This window comes from Pollachius pollachius, assembly GCF_949987615.1.
Source record: "Pollachius pollachius genome assembly, chromosome: 3".
NCBI classification, from domain to species: domain Eukaryota; kingdom Metazoa; phylum Chordata; class Actinopteri; order Gadiformes; family Gadidae; genus Pollachius; species Pollachius pollachius.
Genome location: NC_136936.1, coordinates 49,975,555 through 49,993,579, shown reverse-complemented (window position 1 = coordinate 49,993,579; position 18,025 = coordinate 49,975,555). Strand labels below are relative to the sequence as shown.

The following is an 18,025-nucleotide window of genomic DNA, read 5'->3' as shown; positions in this document are numbered from 1 at the left end:
GGGAACGGCGCGTCCGGCGCCGGGGCGAGCGGCGACTTATCTCGCTGTCACCTGACGCCGCCGGGCGCACGAGGCGCGCTGTGGGATGAGTCACTGCCGGCGCCACGGCCTTCCGAGCGCTTTCAACCCACGCACACACATGCACGCACACGCACGGACACATGCATGGGCACCCACACACACGCAGACACACACACACACACACATACACACATGAACTCACACGTATAAACTGGCTTCTACAACACACGCAAACACACACAAATATTGAATGTGTTCTTCACACACACAAACACACACACACACACACACACACACACACACACATCTATAGTGTGTTCTAACACGTGGGCATGTATGGTCTAACACTCTAGACACACACCTACACGCACCTTTATTCTGTTCTATAACACCTTACAACACACACATCTATACTGTGTTCCACAACACACACACAGCTTTATGTTCTACAAACATGCACACATCTATGCTACATTCTACACACACGCATACATACCTCTACACTATCTTCCCCACAAAGCCTGAGACTGGCGGGGATGGAAACGCGGTGAATCAACGTGTGAGCGCCGCTATTACCCGAGTTTTTAGATGTTTTTAATCGAATCCCAATTCGTGCGTCTGACCGCGGCGATAGCGCGGCCCAGCGTCTGTCTGCGCGTGATTGGGTCTGTCAGTCAGTCGGTCTGCATCACGCGCTGGGAGGCCAACCTTTCAGCGTTTCCAACGATGTGCCTCGGGAAAAATACATCTGTTTCCAGGGCAACCAGGCCACCCAATACTTTCCGTGGGGCTCTTGGCCGCTGTCCCCTCTGTTTATATTAGTTCACCTGCAGCCAAGGAGCCTGTCACGAGGACGGCTCGTCTGGTACATAGACACACACGCACTTACATCGCTCGCACACATATACACGCACACACATATACAGCATATCACCTTGGACACTTCTACAATGTTTGATTTCCATTTGATAAATACACGCAGAAGAAGTGCGTGGAAAAATGACACTAAATACGTCATGAAGGATAACGAGGAAAGTTTCTAGTGTTGTGAACGCGTCGCCACCGTCGTGCGTTGGACTCGATTCAAACCCATCTCACGTGCATCCCCCGGTTTGAAGCCTTGCGCCTGCGCGTAAAGGCACCGAGAGCTGTCCAAGTGCTGAAATGAAGAGAAAAAAGGCGTTCCTTTCCCATTCCTCTACAGCGGAGGGTCCTCTACCTGAGAAACACGTCTCTCCTCAGTGAGTAAGGACCCGGTCACCCGTCAGGACGCAGAGACGCGCGGTCGCCAAACGGATTCCAATCCACCGCGTCAGGCGACGTCGCCACACGCGACGCGATGGTTCCGCTCACCTGCTGCCGCTCAGCGGTCCGCTTCTCCCCGTCGGAGTTTCCTCAAACTAAACTATGATTCGGGGCTATATCCTGGAATGTCTCCTGCGTTTTTATTTCACACAGAAACATTTGAGAACCGTCGCCTCGGTCAGGAGGAAGGCTGCGTCCCGGGGTGGATTATGTTTCTGACTGACGCCAACATATGGAAGAAATTAAGAAATTAAGACCTCCAGAAAACCTAAAGGAATGAATCGCTTCTTCGTACAAGTCCTGACAGCTTTAGTTGCATGTTTTATGGAGACCATCAAGTTCAGGTAATCCGACTCTTCTGAACATTAATCATCTGGCCATGGCGACGCGAAGTTCGTGAACAGTGTTGATTTATGGAGATATGACGGAAATATGATTGCATTAAAACTGAAATGAAGCGACCTAAGATAGTCAGATGCATTAGGTAAAATTTAAATAGCCTAACTAATAATAACTGTGCGCTATATTCGATCACTTAAAGTAGGCCTATGTGTGTTTTATATTTGATCTAGTGTCTTATATTGTAATTACCAGGGAGTTGAAAACATCGAAATAAAGCAAGCATTCGCCGAACATGTTTCCCATTAAATGACTTTCTGGAGCCTGTCAGTAACCGACGTGGTGACTGTTGTAGGTCGGTCGATGCCAAGGAACACGAGTCCAGAGCATCGAACATGTCTCCGTCGGACTTTCTAGATTCATTAATGGGTCGAACCTCGGGCTACGACGCACGAATACGACCGAATTTCAAAGGTGGGTTCCAATCTTATTTTTTCTTCTTTCACACATACGACTGCCTCTTTCGTCACCACCACCACCAACATCACAAGCACTCTCCTCCTCCCAGCGTCCTATCACCATGAGCAGAGACGTAACTATTTCAAACAGAATAATTTACCTCTGTGACATCTGGAGACATTTGCGACCATGTGAGGGCTCAGGCTCTCCTCGCTTCAGAATAAAAAGACACAGGAGCACTTCTGAAGCAGGCCATAGACTCCCTCTCGCGGCAGACGACATGTCCCTCTGGGGGGCCATCGGCTTGCTCCCACCTCCCTACCGTACCTCCCAGCAGGGCTGCAGGCTGTCTCTCACAGTCTCTGTGGGCCCCTAACTGTCTCTGTGGGCCCCTAATTGTCTCTGTGGGCCCCTCACCGTCTCTGCGGGGCCCTCATTGTCCCTGTTGGCCCCTCAGTGTCCCTGTTGGCCCCTCAGTGTCCCTGTTGGCCCCTCAGTGTCCCTGTTGGCCCCTCAGTGTCCCTGTTGGCCCCTCATTGTCCCTGTTGGCCCCTCAGTGTCCCTGTTGGCCCCTCAGTGTCCCTGTTGGCCCCTCTGTGTCCCTGTTGGCCCCTCTGTGTCCCTGTTGGCCCCTCTGTGTCCCTGTTGGCCCCTCAGAGTCCCTGTTGGCCCCTCTGTGTCCCTGTTGGCCCCTCAGTGTCTCTGTTGGTCCCTCAGTGTCCCTGTTGGCCCCTCAGTGTCCCTGTTGGCCCCTCAGTGTCTCTGTTGGCCCCTCTGTGTCCCTGTTGGCCCCTCTGTGTCCCTGTTGGCCCCTCTGTGTCTCTGTTGGCCCCTCAGTGTCCCTGGGGCTGAGTGAGTCCTGAGTGCAGGAGGAGGGCTCCTAATGTGAGGGCAATTTAGTCAATTAGTTAATCAGCAGAGACTTTTAATTGGAAGGAATTTATGTTTGTGTAGCGTCATCGAAGAGAAGGCAGAGGGTGTGACGCCTTGCTCAAGGATGCAGGTAGACTGCATGCATTGGGGTTAGAACCGAGAACCTCAAGGACAGTCTTACCCCTAGCCTCTCCTAGACCCCCCTCCCCCAGGACAGTTTTACTCCTAGCCTCTCCTGGACCCCCCAGTACAGTCTAACCCCTAACCTCCCTTCCCCCACAAAACTGGGGCACAATTAAGAGCCTCAAGCCCATATTAGGAGGATGAATGATGTCAGCTGGACTCTGTCGATGTGTTGGGGCTGAGGTTTGAATGAGCAGTAGCTCTACAACTAGTTAATATGACATGGTACCGAGGATTTAAACAGAGGCTGGGTTTGTGTTGCAGATGTGTGTCTGTGTACGATGCGGTGGTAGGCCTACACTGAGTTAATAGAAGGATTGAACCGAGGATTTAAACAGAGGCTGGGTTTGTGATGGAGGCCTACAGTGATGTAGGTGCGTCTGTGTACGACGGGCGATGGGCCTACAGTCAGTTATGTAACCGAGGATTTAAAGAGAGGCTGGGTTTGTGATGGAGGCCTACAGTGATGTAGGTGCGTCCGTGTCAAACGGGCGGTAGGCCTACAGATAGTTAACATAAGCTACATGTAACAGAGGATTTAGACAGAGGCTGGTTATGAGTTGTCTGTCTGTGTATGAGAGGCGGTAGGCCTGCAGTTAGTTAAGGATTAAAACAGGCTGAGTTTGAGATGTAGTCCTACGGCTAGTTAATATAAGGATTTAACCGAGGCTTTATACAGAGGCTGGGTTTGAGATGTAGCCCTAACATTAATTAATCTAAGGATTTGACTAAGGATTTAAACTGAGGCTGGGTATGAGATGTGTGTCCGTGTACGATGTGGTGGTAGGCCTACACTTAGTTAATATAAGCAGGATGGCAGCGCAGCCGAGAGACGAATGGCCCAGATCTATCTTGTGATCCAAGGGGGTGAGGATGCAAGACAGTTGACAAGACACGGGAGATGAGAGGATCCAGGGAACGGGCTGCTTAGATGCTGGCTGGCAATTCCACAGAAGAAGAGATGAATCAGGAGGAACTTATTATAGACACAGAGAGGAGCGAGAGCGGGAAAACGTGTTCCCGTTCCTATTCATTGTTCCATCGCGTTTATTAAGCTTCAGGTTTATAATACAGCTTGTCGCTTATTAAACGTGACCAACCTGTCAAAACAAACAGTCAATAGAAACGGAAATTAATCGCACGTTTTAATGCATTAAATATTAACACATAATCCATCCCTGTGTCCTTCCCTATAAACCCGCACGCCAGCTTTACACACACCGCAGAATTGGCTTTATTCCGTGTTGAGAACACATTTGATTAAACGCCCTTCCAAATAAATAAAGAAAGATGAAAGGAGAGAAAGTGATTATACGTGAGACCTGCTGGTCATAATTTGGAGGAGTGTGAAGCGAGTGAGGTAGCCTGACCTAGATCTGCTGCCCAGTTTGTTGTGTTTTACGGTTCTTTCTGCCACCGCGGGTTAATGCAGCTGCCTGAGTACAAAGTGAGGCAAATACTAATACTGAGACCCGTGCAATATTGATGAAGAAAGACTCAGCAAGCGCTTCAGTCCACTGGCGGAAAACAGGATTCTCTGGCCTCAAACGGCTCAGCGTGGCACGACTTTCGCTGAGATTGGGTCTGGGGTGAGAGCGGAAATACAAACACGTCCTGCGCTCCTAAAACAGATTTAAGGTAGCTTTGGAGGAGCTTCGGAGGTTAGGTGTTCTGCATTGATAGTGGCACCCCACATTTAACCCCTTTTTATGTGTGTGTGACTGTGTGTGTTTGCCTGTGTGTGTGTGTGTGTGTGTTTGTGTATTTGTGTGCACCTGTGCATGCACAGATGTGTGTTTGTGTATGATTGTATGTCTGTGTGTGTGTGTGTGTTTTTGTTTGTGTGTGTTTATGTGCACACGCAGATGTGTGTATGTTTGTATGTGTGTGCGCGTGTGCGTGCGTGCGTGAGTGTGTGTGTGTGCTTGTGTGTGTGTGTGAGTGTGTGCGTGCCCACGTGTGTGTTGCATGTGTATGTACACGTCCTCCCGTGGGCATGTATGAACGTGCTCGCGTGTGTGAGTGTGTTCTCCTATACACGTACGTCCTATTATATCCCTTTCTGGGCTGAGATCTCATGAATAGAGCGAGAGAAACATCTCTAATCCTATAATCCACCTATGTCTCCGCCACACCGCCAGCGGCTCCTCAACACGGCGCCTGCAGATGTTTGTTCGTCTTTCAGAACTCTCCCTAAAGTCACGGGATCAGAGTAACCAACCCTGTGTTTCCTGGCTGTCATCTCCCTGTGGACGTGTCATGCGATGCCTTTCTCCGCGTCCCCGGCTCTGTCGCGGAGTCCGCAACGGCCAACACTCAGGGGGTTTGATTGACGCGTGTCACTCTGTCCCCTCCCCTGCAGGTCCGCCCGTCAACGTCACCTGCAACATCTTCATCAACAGCTTTGGTTCCATCGCAGAGACCACCATGGTGAGTGGAGCGCAGTGTGCGTAGACAAGTGTTTACAGGCGAACAGCACAACCGTTACCTGTCCAAAATGGCCGTGTTTACAGGCGAACAACGCCACCGTTACCTGTCCAAAATGGCCGTCTTTACAGGCGAACAACGCCACCGTTACCTGTCCAAAATGGCCGTGTTTACAGGCGAACAACGCCACCGTTACCTGTCCAAAATGGCCGTGTTTGCAGGCGAACAACGCCACCGTTACCTGTCCAAAATGGCCGTGTTTACAGGCGAACAACACCACCGTTACCTGTCCAAAATGGCCGTGTTAACAGGCGAACAACGCCACCGTTACCTGTCCAAAATGGCCGTGTTTACAGGCCAACAACGCCACCGTTACCTGTCCAAAATGGCCTTCTTTACAGGCGAACAACGCCACCGTTACCTGTCCAAAATGGCCGTGTTTACAGGCGAACAACGCCACCGTTACCTGTCCAAAATGGCCATGTTAACAGGCGAACAACGCCACCTTTACCTGTCCAAAATGGCCGTGTTAACAGGCGAACAACGCCACCTTTACCTGTCCAAAATGGCCGTGTTAACAGGCGAACAACGCCACCGTTACCTGTCCAAAATGGCCGTGTTTACAGGCGAACAACGCCACCGTTACCTGTCCAAAATGGCCATGTTAACAGGCGAATAACGCCACCTTTACCTGTCCAAAATGGCCGTGTTAACAGGCGAACAACGCCACCTTTACCTGTCCAAAATGGCCGTGTTAACAGGCGAACAACGCCACCTTTACCTGTCCAAAACGACCAACCTGCCCCAGAGTCATCGTCAGCGTTTGGTCTTCATGGGTTTGGATCCTTGCTACAGTGATCTATCCATAACCTGGTTTAGTGGTGTCATGAACGCTGTATTGGTCGGTCCGTAAAGGTGTTTTTTTATTGGCTTCACAGCAACACAGCTTATAAAAACAATATTGGATTGATGGCCTCCCTGGGCTCCCCATTGTACACGTGTTGAGCGAGTCCAGATTTAATAATTCACCCGTTGAACACCGGCTAATAATTCACTTTAAGTGCAGCCAATGTGTGGGTGGGCGGACACAGGGACAGTGTGGTGGAGGGGGGGGGGGGACAGATGGACCAGGGGGATAGGGACACACCCAGAGCTCTGCCCGAGGCGTCGACATTAACTAGCCTGGGAGTCAGCCGGAAGTCCGGCTAAAACGTGCACCCCCAGATTATTGTTGTTTTTGAGCATTCAGAGACGCTCAGTGTGTGAGGGGAGACTCTGCAGGACCGAAGCACGTTTGACAGGACAAAGCAGCAGGAAGCGAAGCAAAGCAGAATGAATAAATAGATGAGTTTGGAACAGCCGATATGCTCAACGGGCTCACGGTGGTTGAACGTGAGTCATCTGAGCCTGCTCTGTTCATCGACTTCTGAAGGCTTTCTCACACGGGCATCAGCGTCATCTACCAGCCGGTTGGACACGTTTAGTCAACAATAGTAGGATAGTGAATGTATTCCTGAATGAAATCGATTACATCAAAAGACAATTATTTGTTTTGAAATGTTGTTCTTATTTGAGTAAAAGGGCAACAGGAACAATACAAAAAGGAAAGCAAACAAAACTGGTTCACACAAATCAATCAAACAAAACAATCAATTAATCAAAAAAAATCAATCAATCAAACGCACACACAACCACACAACAGTTGTGAGTCTGTGCAGAGCCCCAGGGGGACACATCCCATCTGACCATCTTCCTCCTGGAATCTGTTCGGTTCATCAACTCAATCAATCCTTCCCAAAATCAACGTCTTTGGTTTCAAAGCACATGTTAATATCCCATTACGAAATGTCCTGCTTTACATTAAACCACTCTTTCTTATGGTTATCCAGAGAACAGTATACAATAAAAGCAGTACGAATCAGACAGCTACATATCGATAGTGTTCAGATAATATTTGAATTACACTCAAACATTTGAGAACCAAGGTCTTAGCCAGAGGAAGGCTGGTTCCCACCAACCTCCTTGTGGCTAAGTCGCTGCCTCTGTTTGGATTATGTTTCTGACCGACGCAAACCTATGGAATAAATTAAGACCTCCAGAAAACCTAAAGGAAGGAATCCCTTCTCCCCTGACAGCTTTAGCTGCATGTTTTAAAGAGACCATCAAGTTCAGGTAATCCGACTCTTCTGAAAATAAATCATCTTAGAAAGGCTATGCAAAGTTTGTTGGGAAGATTGTACATAGTCTATGTCCAATATTACGGAGAAACTACGGCAATAAGATTTTATTAAACTTGAAACGAAGCAGCATAAGAAAGAGTAATCAAATGCATTCGATTACATTAAAAAAATTAACATTACCATTGAAAATGACGTTACAATAAAGTCATGCATCAAATTAAACCAGTCTGCTAATGGGAATCCAGAGACCAGTTTAAAATAAAAGCAGTTCATCTCTATTATTTATCCATAGCATTCGTATAATTAAAACTATAATCCCTATTCAATTAATTACTGCCTTCTTCTGCGGCACTAATATACTTTAGGTTCAGTCCCCTCTGGGTTCAGTCCCCTCTGGGTTCAGTCCCTCTGGGTTCAGTCCCTCTACTGGTATCAGTCCCCTCTGGGTTCAGTCCCTCTGGGTTCAGTCCCTCTGGGTTCAGTCCCCTCTGGGTTCAGTCCCTCTGGGTTCAGTCTCCTCTGGGTTCAGTCCCCTCTGGGTTCAGTCCTGGTTCAGTCTCCTCTGGGTTCAGTCCTGGTTCAGTCCCCTCTGGGTTCAGTCCTGGTTCAGTCCCCTCTGGGTTCAGTACCTCTGGGTTCAGTCCCCTCTGGGTTCAGTCCCTCTGCTGGGTTCAGTCCTGGTTCAGTCCCCTCTGGGTTCAGTCCCCTCTGGGTTCAGTCCTGGTTCAGTCTCCTCTGGGTTCAGTCTCCTCTGGGTTCAGTCCCCTCTGTTGGGTTCAGTCCCCTCTGGGTTCAGTGTCCTCTGGGTTCAGTCCCCTCTGTTGGGTTCAGTCCTCTCTGTTGGGTTCAGTCCCCTCTGTTGGGTTCAGTCCCTCTGTTGGGTTCAGTTCAGGGTATCTCCTCCCCCCTCCTGAGTCTCTGACGCATGCAGCCTGAACCAGTGGAGCGGCTCAGTCCCAATCATCTCAGCTCCATGGGGGGTTTAAAACGGCCGGACCTCCACCTTGAGCCTGAGGTCTTAAAGCTTTGGACCCCCCCTCTGAGGTCCTAAAGCCTCGTGTGGACCACCCCCCCCCGAGGTCCTAATGCTTCATATGCCCCCCCCCCCCCCCCCCCCCCCAGGACTACAGGGTAAACATCTTTCTGCGGCAGAAGTGGAACGACCCGCGGCTGGCCTACAGCAAGTACCCCGACTCCTCTCTGGACCTGGACCCCTCCATGCTGGACTCCATCTGGAAGCCCGACCTCTTCTTCGCCAACGAGAAGGGCGCCAACTTCCACGACGTCACCACCGACAACAAGCTGCTGAGGATCTTCAAGGACGGCACGGTCCTGTACAGCATCAGGTGCTGCCGGAGGGGGGGGGCGGGCCCGTTGTCATAGGAACCAGCTGCACCACCACAGCGGCATAGGGACAAAGGATGGATGTGTTTGAGGGCGGCATGAGGCTCAGGAGGAAGAGGTTGGCTGGTAACCAGCAGGTTGCTAGTTCGATCCCCGTTCTTCCTAGCCGAGTGTCGAGGTGTCCCTGAGCGCTCCCGACGAGCCGGCTGTCGCCTTGCGTGGTTGACTCCGCCGTCGGTGTGTGAATGTGTGAATGAATGGATGAATGTGAGGCAATATTGTTAAGCGCTTTGAGTGGCTTTTTAAGTTTTACAAGGTGAGGAAGGAAAGGTTCGATACTATGTGGTGTAGGTCAATACTATGTGGCGTTGGCGAGTTCTTCTCCATGAGATCGGGATTCCAATTCATTCAGGCCTATGAAGGACGGACTTAGAATCAGAACATTCCCGTGCAGAAACTCCGACCATCCGTACAGTACATCGTATCTCCTCCCCCCCCATCTCCCCGTCCACCTACAGAGGAGAGGGAGGATCAAAGTGAAAGCATTCGTACATTGATTTCACTTTCCGAAGGCGCCATGACACAACGCTCGGTAAAGGTTTTTCCAGAACAGGCAGCCCCCTCTTGTGTACATCTACCGCCCTCAGGCGCGGTGGGGGGGGGGGGGGGGGGGGGGGGGGGGGAAGGGAGCGATTGATCAAAAGTCTGCACCGCGAGGGGAGAACATTCTCATTCCACTTTAAAGACCGCCGCAGTCATGGCGGCCTTTCCATTTTCTCAGAGATGATGCAATAAGAAGCAGATCAATTTCGTAGTCCATTTAGAAGGTCGTCTTCAGGGGCTGGGAGGGTGAGAGGATGAGAGGGTGAGAGGATGAGAGGGGGAGAGGGAGGAGAGGGGGAGGAGAGAGGGGAGAGAGGGTGAGATAGGGTTGAGAGGGGGAGGTGGGGAGAGAGTGAGAGGATGAGAGGCGGACCAGGGGAGGAGGGCGAGGAGAGGGGGAGGAGAGAGGGGGAGATTGGGATGAGAGGGGAAGGAGAGGAGGAGAGGGTGAGAGGATGAGGCAGACCAGGGGAGGAGAGAGGGGGAGAGGGGGAGAGGGGGAGAGGATGAGAGGCAAGCAGGGGAGGAGAGGGGGAGACAGTCAGCAGGGAGAGATGAAAGGCTGTTGGACTCCTCTTTCGTTTCTTTTTCATTTGAGCACGGAGGGAGGGAGGGAGGGAGGGAGGGAGCTGACTTCAGACCACAATGCATCTATGACACAATAAGTTGCACTACTAAAAGGGTGATAGGAACCTGCTGGAGGGAGACCTCTTTACTGGGGGGGGAGGGAAGAGAGGGGAGAAAAATGACAGAGAGATAGAGGGGAGGATGGAGAGGAAAAAGGGGGAGAAAGATGATAGAACGAGAGCAAGAGCGAGAGCGCGCGAGAGAGAGAGAGAGAGAGAAGAGAGAGAAGAGAGAGAGGGGGGGAGAGGAGAAACAGGGATAGTTGAGAGAAAAAAAAAGAGGACAGAGAGAGAGCGAGAGAGAGACATGAAAGAGAGAGAGAGAAAGAGAGAGAGAGAGAGAGAGAGAGAGAGATGAGAGAGAGAAAGCGAGAGAGAGCATCCATGTTCCTTGGGCGTTCAGCACCACCACTATCACAGTCTTCTGTTCGGGTTTGTGAACGGAAATTCCAAAAGAGAGATATAATGCTCATGTTCTTTAATGTATTCTGTGTTTGTGGCGTCTGTGTCGTCCTCTAGATTGACGCTCATCCTCTCCTGCCCCATGGATCTGAAGAACTTCCCGATGGACGTCCAGACGTGCACCATGCAACTGGAGAGCTGTAAGCACCAGACCTCCCCGATCGATAGCTCTGGTCTGTTTCCCATCAGATAGCGACAGTAAACTAACCCTGACCCCCCCCCCCCCCCCCCCCAGTCGGGTACACAATGAACGACCTGGTGTTTGAGTGGCTGGAGAACGGCGCTGTGCAGGTGTCCGACGGCCTGACGCTGCCGCAGTTCATCATGAAGGACGAGAAGGAGCTAGGCTACTGCACCAAGCACTACAACACAGGTGAGGCTACCGCTAAGCTAACGTACTGCACCAAGCACTACAACACAGGTGAGGCTACCGCTAAGCTAACGTACTGCACCAAGCACTACAACACAGGTGAGGCTACCGCTAAGCTAACGTACTGCACCAAGCACTACAACACAGGTGAGACTACCGCTAAGCTAACGTACTGCACCAAGCACTACAACACAGGTGAGGCTAACGCTAAGCTAACATACCGCACCAAGCACTACGACACCGGTGAGGCTAACTCCAATGCTAACGCTCATGCTGACGCTAACGTACAGCACCAAGCACTACAACACAGGGAGGCTAACGCTAACGCTACAACACAGGTGAGGCTAACGCTAACACTAGCACCAAGCACTACAACACCGGTGTGGCTAACACTAACGAGGCTAAGGCTAACACTAAGCACTACAACCCCGGTAAGGCTAACGCTAATGCTAACACCGAGCACTGCAACACCGGTGAGGCTAACGCTAACGCTAACACCAAGCACTACAACACCGGTGAGGCTAACGCTAACACCCGCCCACTACTAGTTAAAAGTGCTGTGATTGGCCCGACCCGGGCGAGGTCTGCTGGCATCTGTCTGAACAGCAGGGGGGCCAGGAGCATACGCCAGAGCAGATAAACATGAGTTGCAGATTCGTCTGGTGCCCATCTGTCAGCTATCAGTGAGTGAAACACTCTGTGATAGAAGCTTTCCAACATTTTACCTCAAAGTTTAGATCTCACCAGGGCGTCCATGGCCTGGCTGTTGTTGTTTTGGTAAATCCATCCTGCCTGCCACACACGTGTGAGACACTTCTCAAAGCGGGGGGGAAACGTTCGAATGCTTCGTTTGCCAAACTCTCGCTCTGTCCCTTCTACAACTCTCTAACCCTCCCGAGAGCATGCAGGACTCTAACCGGTGTTTGTGCTCCCGTGGTGAACAGGTAAGTTCACCTGCATCGAGGTGAAGTTCCACCTGGAGCGGCAGATGGGCTACTACCTGATCCAGATGTACATCCCCTCCCTGCTGATCGTCATCCTGTCCTGGGTGTCCTTCTGGATCAACATGGACGCCGCGCCCGCCCGCGTGGCCCTGGGCATCACCACCGTGCTCACCATGACCACCCAGAGCTCGGGGTCCCGCGCCTCACTGCCCAAGGTGAGCTGAGGTCATTGGGTCTGTCCTAGGGGTGTGACGATTCACTCAGCTCACGATTCGATACGATACACGATATTGGGTTCCCGATACGATATTATAACGGTATTTTGAACAAAACTTGTTTTATTGTTGTTTATTTTAAAGACACAATATGCAAAACAATGCCATTTTCCCTATATTTCCATTCCTTATGAGTTTGTAAACAAGATGTGTTATTGTAACATGGTATAGACTAATCATCCGGTCATAAATGGCGATAAACAAAAAGTTATTCTTAGTCTAGTAATTTTTAAGTGCAAACTTATGTCCATAAATAAAGTAGGAAAGAAAAAATGTATATATTATATCGCGAACCATGTTTTCGTCTCAACAACGCATTTCGTCACGTTTTAATATCGCGATATTCCGTGCCACGAAATATCGTCACACCCCTAGTCTATCGCGTATCAAGGCGACCAGACCGCAATATACGCTCTCCTCCTCTCCTGCGCTCATGAGCTGGGGTCGCTCAGGTCAGCGGCCCATGGAGGAACCATAATAAGGTGATAACAACAGGTATCCATGGTGATAACAGGTATCCATGGATACTCTCACCCTAATAACGACATGGCAGGAACAACAACAGAGACCAGGAGAACCAATAAGGAGTACTTTGACATTTGACAAAGTAATATCTGAAACGTGCATATCCCTCTATTAGAGCTCCCCCTCTCTCTCCCCCTCTCTCCCCCTCCCTCTCCCCCTCTCCCTCGCCTCCCGCTGCTAAACCCGTCTAACTAGAGCTGATATCGCTCACCGGGAACGCTCTGAAGTCCCGCCCTCTCTCGGGCCGATAACACACAGTCAAAGCAGCCAATTCCCGCAATCCATGGTGAGAGGTGACCGGGTGGGGGCGGGATGCCTCTCCCCCCACCTCCCCCTAGGCTTGTCAAGGGAGCCACGGATGATAGGAAGCTGATGACTGATTGGCTGAATCCCCTGTCCTATCACATCACACCAGGGTAGGACCGTCCAGAGGTGAGGGTTTGAACCCCCCCCCCCCCCCACGTCCGTTGCTGTCCTTGAGCCACATGCCTCCTAACCCTCCAGGCTCATCATGACATGAAGCCGGGGTCTGACTCACGGCGTGTCACCTTGGATCAAACGGATCGGCTGGACGGCTAAAGCGGTCATGGTGTTGGAACATCTGACGATGATGGGGGGGGGTGGGGGGAGCCTTCGGGGGCCAGCCCAGCCGCGCATCACCGGGGCGACGGATTTTGAGTCAACCATCTGGATTTTTTAATTAGTAATAACCAGAGGTGCAAATAACGAGCGGTGTCAGCTGGCCCGGCGAAGAGCCGGAGCGACACGGCAGGCTTCGTCGGGAGGGGGGGGGGGTCCGTGAATTCAATAACATCCCTCGGAAATAATTTAATCACAGAAACGACAAAATGAAAAACCAAACTGAGCGGAAACAGCGGGGCTGAACGGAGCCGATAGAGCCGTTCTCTGGGCTGGAGGATGAGCTCCCCGGCTGGGTGTCAGTCTGGCGTCACGGCCCGTGTTCTCGCTCACCACCGACCCTCCAGACGTCTCCAACGGCGTGGCTCCTGTGAGCGGCTTAACGCCGTTGATCTGTGTTGTTCTGAAATAAAGGATTTGTCCTATTCCCTTTTGACATTACACACACGCTGGTTTTTTAGTGGCTGCAGCAACAGAACCGGCAGTCGGCTGCCAAGAACAGAAGTCGTCCTGTTTGTGATTGACAGCTCATCACCACTATCTCCCCTTCACTCACATCCCCCATATGAGTGAAGGGGAGATAGCCAAATAGCCGAAACGTATAATATGCTATTCAAAGGGAGAGTATGGGAAACTGCAATCATTTCATAGTGAGAGCCTAAACTAGGTCATTTTCTGTATTACATTTACAATATGAGAGGCAACAGTTTTGTAATTACCATTCCTATATTTTTTCATTACAATGGGGACCTTATTAAGCAGCTTATGGCTGTGTATGCTATTAACGTGGGGCGGTGAGACGCTCCCCTTTGAAGCTGTCTGAATTAGCATGTAGGCCTAGCGTGTTAGCATGGAAAGGTGCTACAGTCGACGGCATTCAGTCCCACATCCTGGGCCTAGTGTCCGACATCACAGGACTCAACCACACACCTGCACTGTCCACTTTGCTGCTGTAACCCTGCCAAGTTCCCCACTGTGGAACCAATAAAGGACTATCTTATCCTGTCTTACCTGCTGATCGATAGTTGGAGAAGCCGCTTAGAGAGCCGCGGCCCGCCAATACACTCCAAGGCGAGGAGACAAGTAAACCAATTCCAAAATAGCCCAAAAGTCCCATCTGCCTGCTCAACTCTCAGAGAGTTGGTCACATCGCAGCCCAGAGATTAGCAAAGAGAGGATGCTATGAGGAGGCAAAGTGGTAAGCAGCTTAGGGGTAAACTCCTAACCGGATAGGTCCAGTCCTCCATTGATATTGTTGGCTGCTAATTGAGGCCGCAATTATGTCCCCGGGCGCCTCATGATACGGCGAACGCAGATACGATGGATCTGACACTCCCGTGAGCCGGCGGGGCTCGTAATGAGCAGTGATTTAGGAGACACAGCAGGTAAACTTTCCTTAAAGACGAGCGCGCAAAGCGAGTGAACTTATAATTAATGTCAACGCTTCAGAATAAAAAAGATACGGGAATATAACCATTAGTGAGGGCCGGAGACCTGTTGAAGGCTGGACAAGATGAGGGGGTTTTAGACCCACGGTTTGTGGCAGAATTTGGACTGTTTTTGTTTCTCGTTAGTGTAGAGGAAATAGTCATTTCAGTGAATAAATTCAAAACAATTAAATGAGGTGACAATTTAATTGAATTTCAAACCTTTATTTAAACTCGTGGGGCATTGAGGTTTCCCTCATCTACAATGACGACGAGTTTGAATTAAGGTGCAATGAATTAAGTGCATAATATATAATGCATGCCGGTCTGTTTTAGTACCGATAAGATGCTTGACATCAGGGGTGTTGTCATTAAACCCTGTGGGTTCTGTCTCTCGGCAGGTCTCCTATGTGAAGGCCATTGATATCTGGATGGCCGTGTGTCTGCTCTTCGTGTTTGCTGCGCTGCTGGAATACGCAGGGGTTAATTTCGTCTCCAGGCAACAGAAAGAGTTCCTCCGATTGAGGCGGAGACAAAGGAGGAGTCAGAAGGTATGGCCACAGATATTGATTATTGATTAGTAGCAAGAAAAAAATCAACACACTACAAAACAAAATATCACAGTTTTACCACCAGTCAAATGTTAAATGTGAATAGTTTGAATAAGAGGATTTAAATTGTGTTCCCCGTTAAGTCCACATTGGACTGTGGACTTTGATGGCCACTGCCTATTCATTACCTAGCCAGCAATTAACCATTATTAGGTTATGTAGTAATAAGCATTAACTAACGGTTAATTAAATTAGCTTGTGTCTCGTGATAATTTACTAATGTTGTTAATTTTAACCAAGTAATTAAGTCATACATTATTTAAGAGGGTTAAGGTTAACCCTAACCAATTAACTAATACTTACCCTAGCCCTTAGTTATATAATAATGCTTATTACTGCATTAACTGATGTTAACAAATGATTAATTAATGTAACCTAAAAGTAAAATCAAGGGTACTTAACGTAGAGTACTCCTAACGTAAAGTTAAGGGTACGGTAAAGTTAAGGGTAACGTTAAATTAATGCTACTGAAAATTCCCTGAAAACCACTTCCTGGCCTCTGTCTCCTCAGGACGAAGAACTGCGGGAAGGCCGTTTCAACTTCTCCGGCTACAACATCACCCAGTGTCTGGCCATGAAGGACGGCTCGTCCAATAAGAACGCGGCCTCCGCCCCTAGCCCCGCCCCGCCGGCCGTGAAGGACATAGACATGGTGAGGAAGAAGTTTGTGGACCGCGCCAAGAGGATAGACACCATCTCCCGGGCGGCCTTCCCCCTGGCCTTCCTCATCTTCAACGTTTTCTACTGGATTACCTACAAGATCATCCGGCACGAGGAATTCCACATCCAAAAAAAAGAGTAGCCCCCCCCCCCCCCCCCCCAACACCCCGTGCTCGGCCCGTCCTTCTGCGGGCGGGCCGTGAGGTGGCGGCCCCCCCATGGAGGTGTGGAGAAGACTCTGACCAGGACCGAGGCGTTGCTCGTTCAGGGATAAATGTAGAGCAGAGGCGTACCGCTCGCCGACGCCCCGCTCTGATGTGGAGGTCCGACGCGGAGGGACGAGGTTGTTGTTTATTGGTCTCAGTTTGTTTCGTTGATGGGGTTGATGCACTGCTGTTGTAAAGTTGTCCTCTGGACTGCACCACGGATCTCTCCGGACTGCAGGAGTCTCCTGGACCCAAATTGTATTCCTAAATATCACTGCCTTGAGGTCCGTACAATCAACTAGTGGAGGAACCTCCCAGGGGTTTCTGTGTTTAGGAAGTCAGAAACCTAACCCAGAGGAGGGCTGAGGCTGCAGAAGAAGAAAATAGTATTTCATATAAAGGGTGTTTTCAAGTATTTTCTATAGTATTAATGTCACACACTTCTGCAGTATTTATATAAGATTAAATATTACATTTATAGACCGTGGAAGAAACAAGCACACACTGTATTCTACACACATAACGATCTTTCAGGCATGTGTACAAATCTGATCTATAATTGGCATTTTGTGGTGCATTCCAGTAATCAACACAGAGCCATATAGAAACCCCTAATCTCACACAGCGATATACTTACCTTTTCCATAACTGCATACTAAGTTATCGGTCTTGTAGCTTTCCATCTTGGGGCTGATTATAATGGTTTGCGGTTGGCAGTCACCTGAATTATACGACAGGTGCAGCCGTGTTTTCTTTCTCCATCGCGGATCAATTTCTAACAAATCATGAATGTTAAAAGATTATCAAATGCTGAGCCAATGTAGAGGAAGACCTAGAGACTGAATACACTCTGGTACCAGCTGTACCATGTCAACCCATATATGCCAGTGTACTGGTTTTTCTATTATAAACAGGTAAATACGTCAGATGTCTTGATATGGTTTTAGAGATGGAGTGTATGTTTTTGTAGATTTTAGTCAAACAATATATTTATTATTCTACTAGGACGTATGTGTGTGCGGGGGGGGGGGATATGTTATCTTTATGTATACTTCTATCTTCCTCTAAGCTGTATTTAATGCATCTCCTCACTTGCTGTGTTCCTAGATGGCCATGCGTTAGTGGAGTAATGCATCCCTGAAGAAGAGATGATAATATTAATAACATGAGGCAGACTTCTGGTCTCTACTGTGGCTGCAGAAACTCCTTTCATGAAGACTGTTCCTTAAAACGGTCGTTTACTACCCATCAGTTGAGTTGTGCATCACATCTACTTAAAACAATAAAAACAAACAAATCAAAAGCAGAAGCAGCACTTTAAGTCGCTTTTATTGTTGCAAGCCCCGGGGGAAGTCTGTTCCCGTATTGTATATTTACATATCAGCTCTTTATGGAAATATATACGGTTCAAAAGCTACACTCTCCACTTGAGAATAAACAAAGGGATGCGAGAGACACGGCCATATGCTTGGGGTGGCTGTTCAGGGGTGAATTAATTCAGCTTTAGGTGGGATGGGGTGGTGGTGGTGGTGGTGGTGGGGAGACG

General features: G+C 49.6%; 1 protein-coding gene across 1 annotated transcript; it reads left to right on the top strand.

Annotated features, from left to right (window-relative positions):
- Positions 1 to 1,602: 1,602 nt before the first annotated feature.
- glra2 (glycine receptor, alpha 2) lies at positions 1,603 to 16,415 on the top strand (the record flags this gene model as incomplete). Its single annotated transcript, XM_079733958.1, has 9 exons — positions 1,603 to 1,670; positions 2,021 to 2,139; positions 5,543 to 5,610; positions 8,910 to 9,133; positions 10,880 to 10,962; positions 11,058 to 11,195; positions 12,137 to 12,351; positions 15,404 to 15,553; positions 16,125 to 16,415. The coding sequence occupies 9 exons, from the start codon at positions 1,603 to 1,605 to the stop codon at positions 16,413 to 16,415; spliced, it is 1,356 nt and encodes a 451-aa protein (XP_079590084.1).
- Positions 16,416 to 18,025: the final 1,610 nt, after the last annotated feature.